Source organism: Penaeus vannamei, chromosome 17 (assembly GCF_042767895.1).
Source record: "Penaeus vannamei isolate JL-2024 chromosome 17, ASM4276789v1, whole genome shotgun sequence".
In the NCBI taxonomy this organism is placed as follows: domain Eukaryota; kingdom Metazoa; phylum Arthropoda; class Malacostraca; order Decapoda; family Penaeidae; genus Penaeus; species Penaeus vannamei.
Genome location: NC_091565.1, coordinates 39,761,262 through 39,768,761, shown reverse-complemented (window position 1 = coordinate 39,768,761; position 7,500 = coordinate 39,761,262). Strand labels below are relative to the sequence as shown.

Below are 7,500 nucleotides of genomic sequence, written 5' to 3'. Positions count from 1 at the left end.
ATAATGTTATTAATATTGATAATAGCAATAATAATGACAATAACAATAATAATAATGATAATAATAACAATGATAAAAATTACGACAATAATAAAAGTAATGATGATTATAATAATGAGGAAAACAATAATGATTATAATATAATAATGGTGATGATAGTAATGACTGCAATGATAATAACAATGATAATAAAAGTAATAACGTTAATAGTTAAAAATTAATAATAGTGATAACAATGATAATATTATTCATATTTATTATGATAAAAGTAACAATAATAATAACAATAAAAATAATAATAATATTATTGAGAATTTTTTTAATAACAATAAAAAGGATAATAATAAAAGTAAGTATAAAGATAATAGTAGAATCAATAACTAACAATAGTATAAATAGTCAAAATAATCATGATAATGACAGCTGTAGTAGTAGTAGTAGTAGTAATAATAATAATAATAATAATAATAATAATAATAATAATAATAATAATAATAATAATTATTATTATTATTATTATTATTATTATTATTATTATTATTATTATTATTATTATTATTATTATTATTATTATTATTATTATTATTATTATTATTATTGTTATTTATTATTATTTTTATAACTATTACTAACATTATCGTTATTGGTAACATTATTGTTGTTATTATGATTATTATTATCATTATTATTATTATTATTATTATTATTATTATTATTATTATTATTATTATTATTATTATTACTATTACTAACATTATTGTTATTGGTAATATTATTATCATTTTTATTATTGTTATTATTATTTTTTACTATTATTATTATCATCACTATTATTATTGTCATTATTTTTATGATTTCTATTATCATTATGATTAGAAAGATGATAATAAAAAATATGAACAGATAAATAACAATAACATGACAGTATTAATAATAACAATAATAATAACATTAATACTCATAATTATGATGATAACGATAATAATAATAATAATAAGATAACGATACCAACACAAGAAAGGAAGAAAAATCAAAACACAAAAACTAATCAGAATACAAATATAACATATAAATGATAAAAGTTTATCTCGAAGTAATATAAAACGACAGCGGAAGATACGTGACGAGAAAGGTCAAGCCACGGAATATTTATGTCGATCCTTGTAACATAATTTTATAGTATAAAAGGTTGTCACCGTCGCTGTCATTGCTATAATTGTTTTTGTCAGTATTATCATTATTTTTTGTAACTTATTTTTATAGAATAAAGGTTATTACCGTCGCTGGTATTGTTATAATTGTTTTTATCAGTATTATTATTTTTTTTTGCAACATAATTTTATAGCATAAAAGGTTGTCACCGTCGCTGTCATTGCTATAATTGTTTTTGTCAGTATTATTATTATTTTTTAGAACTTGTTTTTACAGAATAAAGGTTATTGTCGTCGCTGGTATTGTTATAATTGTTTTTGTCAGTATTATAATTATTTTTTGTAACTTTTTTATAGCATAAAGGTTATTACCGTCGCTGTTACTGCTATAACTTGTTTTTGTCATTATTATCATTATTTTTATAATTGTTATAAATGCTGTTGGTGTTGTTTTGTCTATATCATTATCTTTTTTGTTATTATTCTTATCATTATTTCTATTATTGTTATCATTATTATCATTATCATTATTACTTTTTTATCATTGTTGCATTATCATTATTATTTTCAATATTGTTATTATCATTATTATTATCATCATCATTATCATTGTTTCATCATCATTATTATCATTATTATTATTGTTGTTGTTGTCATTATGTTGTTATTAATATTATTATTATTATTATTACTACTATTATTGGTATCATTACTATTATTGTTGATATTATTATTATTATTATTATTATTATTATTATTATTATTATTTTATTATTATTATTATTATTATTATTATTGTTATTATCATTGTTATTATCATTATTATTACTAAAAGTACTATCATTATCATTGCTGTTATCATTATAATTGCTATTATTATTGTTACTCTTATTATCATTATTGTTATTATTATATTATCATAGTTAGTATTATCAGTTTTTCATCATCGTCATTATTATCATTACTATTATTATTATTACTACTATTATTGCTATTATCAATAACATTACAATTACTAATATTATATTTTTATTGCCATTATCATTGATTTTTTTATTGTTACTATTTTTATGCTCTTTATGATTATTATTATTGTTATTGTTATTATCATTATCTTTATCATTTTCATTATTAATGTTACTCTCATTATTACTATCACTGGTGTTGTTTTTAATATCAGTATTATCATTATCATCATCATCATCTTCAGCAGCAGCAAAAGTAGCAGTAGTGGCACATATATCAGTAAACTTATTGATATTCTAATCGCCATCATTATTGTTGTTGTTTTTACTTCTGTGTTTGTTATTATTCAAAGTGTTATTACGTCGGTTTATATATTATTTTACTGTTCAAAATAGCGGACATTGAAATCAGATTTTTGAAAACATTAGCATACCGATGTTATTGTTCTTGAAGTTTTTATTTTACCGCATATAAAAAGGAAAAGGAGAGAGAGAGAGAGAGAGAGAGAGAGAGAGAGAGAGAGAGAGAGAGAGAGAGAGAGAGAGAGAGAGAGAGAGAGAGAGAGAGAGAGAGAGAGAGAGAATGAAACCAAAGGTAAAGCACAATGGGCATCAAAATACGTATCATTTCGTTATATCCTTTTACCAAATTGCAACAAAGAAAAATATATCACGAAGAGGAGCTGCAAAAACTTCAAAGGAACAACCACCCTGAAGCAATGATTAGTTTTTATTAATGACAGCACAACGCCGGCCATTTCTAAATTCTTCTGCTTCTGACAATAAAGATCGATGTTTTTAGGTAATATATATTTTTAAGCAATAATTGACACTTGGTAGATGATGGTTTGTTAAGATGATTGCTAAAATATCTCTCTCTTAGGTATCCATTACGTAATACTGTGGATAATTTTAGTTTTAACAGACTCTGCTTTACCGATTATTATATTTACTGTTCTCTCTGTTTTTGTGTCATTTTTTCATGTTGTTTTAACTCCTACATTGGAAATCCATATTGAACAGCATGCATTTAAACGCTTGATATAATCCTTCACTTTAGCAATCTACGTTTAACATTTCTATGTCACTTGTAAAACATATGCTGTAGATTAATCTAATTGTGTATCTACCTAATTTTCGACGTTGTCAAATGAACGCTGTCAGTGAGAACGAGAAAGCGACGAGAAAGCTGTTGTTACATGTAACGTTTTTTATACTGTAAAAAAAAGGCTTCTGAACAGATATTAATTGCTTTTATTATTCTTGCTATCATTATCAAAATCATTATTCTTATTGTTAGATACGTTGACAAGTCACGATGATAAGAAATGGAAATGAAAAATAGTAAGAAACTAAAAGAAAATATATATATATATTCATCCGAATATGAATATAGATATGTGTTGATACATTGGAGATAGATAAACATACTGTCTGTTGAATACAGATAGAAACAAAACACTGACAAAGATAAGAAATATCTGTTCTCATGCGCGCGTGCGTGCGCGCGCGCACACACACACACACACAAATGGACATATAAATGTGTTTGTATGTATATATGAAAACACATATATACGTATATATACACACATACATACCATACATACATATATACACACACTCACTCACTCACTCACACACGCACACACACACACAAGCTCACACGTACCCCCCCCCCCCCCCCGATACCCACACCCACACACACATATATGTGTCGTGTGTGTATATGTATTCAAAAAATGGATCATGCAAAAATCGGACCATAAACACAAAAACACATATATACAAATATACTACACATATCGACGGCACAATCTACTCAATCTCCCCAAGCCCTCCCCTCCCCACCACTCCCCACCCCCTCCCAACCCCTGGAAAAGGCACAATCCCCACTCCATTCCGCACAGCTATCACTCCATCTCTCTACACGGGCATCATATACGTACGGGCAAGTATACCTCGCATCCACAGGGCGGTGATCGAGTGAATGAATGAGCCAGCGGTGTTTATTCAGGAATTAATAGGATCGTTGAGTGGCTAGTAGGATGGTTGACTGGATGAATGGTCGAGCTGCTGGTAGGATGGTTGACTGGATGAATGGTTAAATTGCTGGTAGGATGGTTGACCAGATGAATGGTCGAGCTGCTGGTAGGATGGTAGACCAGATGAATGGTCGAGCTGCTGGTAGGATGGTTGACCAGATGAATGGTTAAATTGCTGGTAGGATGGTTGACCAGATGAATGGTTAAATTGCTGGTAGGATGGTTGACCAGATGAATGGTTAAATTGCGGGTAGGATGGTTGACCGGATGAATGGTCGAGCTGCTGGTAGGATGGTTGACCAGATGAATGGTTAAATTGCTGGTAGGATGGTTGACTGGATGAATGGTCGAGCTGCTGGTAGGATGGTTGACTGGATGAATGGTTAAATTGCTGGTAGGATGGTTGACCAGATGAATGGTTAAATTGTTGGTAGGATGGTTGACCAGATGAATGGTAGAGCTGCTGGTAGGATGGTTGACCAGATGAATGGTAGAGCTGCTGGTAGGATGGTTGACCAGATGAATGGTTAAGCTGCTGGTAGGATGGTTGACCAGATGAATGTTTAAGCTGCAGGTAGGATGGTTGACCAGATGAATGGTTAAGCTGCTGGTAGGATGGTTGATCAGATGAATGGTCGAGTTGCTGGTAGGATGGTTGACCAGATGAATGGTTAAGCTGCTAGTAGGATGGTTGACCAGATGAATGGTTAAGCTGCTGGTAGGATGGTGGACGAGATGAATGGTTAAGCTGCTGGTAGGATGGTTGACCAGATAAATGGTAAAGCTGCTGGTAGGATGGTTGACCAGATAAATGGTTAAGCTGCTGATAGGATGGTTGACCAGACGAATGGTCGGGCTGCTGGTAGGATGGTTGACCAGATGAATGGTCGAGCTGCTGATAGGATGGTTGACCAGATGAATGGTCGAGCTGCTGGTAGGATGGTTGACCAGATGAATGGTCGAGCTGCTGGTAGGATGGTTGACCAGATGAATGGTCGAGCTGCAGATAGGATGGTTGACCAGATGAATTGTTAAGCTGATGGTAGGATGGTTGACCAGATGAATGGTTAAGCTGCTGGTAGGATGGTTGACCAGATGAATGGTCGAGCTGCTGGTAGGATGGTTGACCAGATGAATGGTTAAGCTGTTGATAGGATGGTTGACCAGATGAATGGTCGAGCCGATGGTAGGATGGTTGACCAGATGAATGGTTAAGCTGCTGGTAGGATGGTTGACCAGATGAATGGTTGAGCTGCTGGTAGGATGGTTGACCAGATGAATGGTTAAACTGCTGGTAGGATGGTTGACCAGATGAATGGTCGAGCTGCTGGTAGGATGGTTGACCAGATGAGTGGTTAAGCTGCTGGTAGGATGGTTGACCAGATGAATGGTTCAGCTGCTGGTAGGATGGTTGACCAGATGAATGGTTAAGCTGCTGGTAGGATGGTTGACCAGATGAATGGTCAAGCTGCTGGTAGGATGGTTGACTAGATGAATGGTTAAGCTGCTGGTAGGATGGTTGACCAGATGAATGGTTAAATTGCTGGTAGGATGGTTGACCAGATGAATAGTTAAATTGCTGGTAGGATGGTTGACCAGATGAATGGTTAAGCTGCTGGTAGGATGGTTGACCAGATGAATGGTTAAGCTGCTGGTAGGATGGTTGACCAGATGAATGGTTAAGCTGCTGGTAGGATGGTTGACCAGTTGAATGGTTAAGCTGCTGATAGGATGGTTGACCAGACGAATGGTCGGGCTGCTGGTAGGATGGTTGACCAGATGAATGGTCGAGCTGCTGATAGGATGGTTGACCAGATGAATGGTCGAGCTGCTGGTAGGATGGTTTACCAGATGAATGGTTAAACTGCTGGTAGGATGGTTGACCAGATGAATGGTCGAGCTGCTGGTAGGATGGTTGACCAGATGAATGGTCGAGCTGCTGGTAGGATGGTTGACCAGATGAATGGTTAAGCTGCTGGTAGGATGGTTGACCAGATGAATGGTTAAGCTGCTGGTAGGATGGTTGACCAGATGAATGGTTAAGCTGCTGGTAGGATGGTTGACCAGATGAATGGTTAAGCTGCTGGTAGGATGGTTGACCAGATGAATGGTCGAGCTGCTGGTAGGATGGTTGACCAGATGAATGGTTAAGCTGCTGGTAGGATGGTTGACCAGATGAATGGTTAAGCTGCTGGTAGGATGGTTGACCAGATGAATGGTCGAGCTGCTGGTAGGATGGTTGACCAGATGAATGGTTAAGCTGCTGGTAGGATGGTTGACCAGATGAATGGTTAAATTGCTGATAGGATTGTTGACTAGATGAATGGTTAAGTTGCTGGTAGGATGGTTGACCAGATGAATGGTTAAGCTGCTGGTAGGATGGTTGACTAGATGAATGGTTAAATTGCTGGTAGGATGGTTGACCAGATGAATGGTTAAGCTGATGGTAGGATGGTTGACCGGATGAATGGTTAAGCTGATGGTAGGATGGTTGACCAGATGAATGGTTAAGCTGCTGGTAGGATGGTTGACCGGATGAATGGTTAAGCTGCTGGTAGGATGGTTGACCAGATGAATGGTTAAGCTGCTGGTAGGATGGTTGACCAGCTGAATGGTTAAATTGCTGGTAGGATGGTTGACCAGATGAATGGTTAAATTGCTGGTAGGATGGTTGACCAGATGAATGGTTAAGCTGCTGGTAGGATGGTTGACCAGATGAATGGGTAAATTGCGGGTAGGATGGTTGACCAGATGAATGGTTCAGCTGATGGTAGGATGGTTGACCAGATGAATGGTTAAGCTGCTGGTAGGATGGTTGACCGGATGAATGGTTAAGCTGCTGGTAGGATGGTTGACCAGATGAATGGTTAAGCTGCTGGTAGGATGGTTGACCGGATGAATGGTTAAGCTGATGGTAGGATGGTTGACCAGATGAATGGTTAAGCTGCTGGTAGGATGGTTGACCGGATGAATGGTTAAGCTGCTGGTAGGATGGTTGACCAGATGAATGGTTAAGCTGCTGGTAGGATGGTTGACCAGCTGAATGGTTAAATTGCTGGTAGGATGGTTGACCAGATGAATGGTTAAATTGCTGGTAGGATGGTTGACCAGATGAATGGTTAAGCTGCTGGTAGGATGGTTGACCAGATGAATGGGTAAATTGCGGGTAGGATGGTTGACCAGATGAATGGTTAAATTGCTGATAGGATTGTTGACTAGATGAATGGTTAAGTTGCTGGTAGGATGGTTGACCAGATGAATGGTTAAGCTGCTGGTAGGATGGTTGACTAGATGAATGGTTAAATTGCTGGTAGGATGGTTGACCAGATGAATGGTCGA

General features: G+C 35.2%; 1 protein-coding gene across 1 annotated transcript in view; it reads right to left on the bottom strand.

The window, feature by feature from the left end:
* Window positions 1–4,840: 4,840 nt before the first annotated feature.
* LOC138864683 (repetin-like) overlaps window positions 4,841–7,500 on the bottom strand; it is a 6,857-nt gene continuing 4,197 nt past the window's right edge. The window contains exons 4-6 of the mRNA XM_070132548.1: window positions 6,462–7,500; window positions 5,866–5,992; window positions 4,841–5,416 (exon numbers count right to left, since the gene is read on the bottom strand). The exon at window positions 6,462–7,500 is cut by the window's right edge and continues 236 nt beyond it. Coding sequence (XP_069988649.1) covers window positions 4,841–5,416; window positions 5,866–5,992; window positions 6,462–7,500 — 1,742 coding nt within the window. The remainder of the gene's footprint in view (window positions 5,417–5,865; window positions 5,993–6,461) is intronic.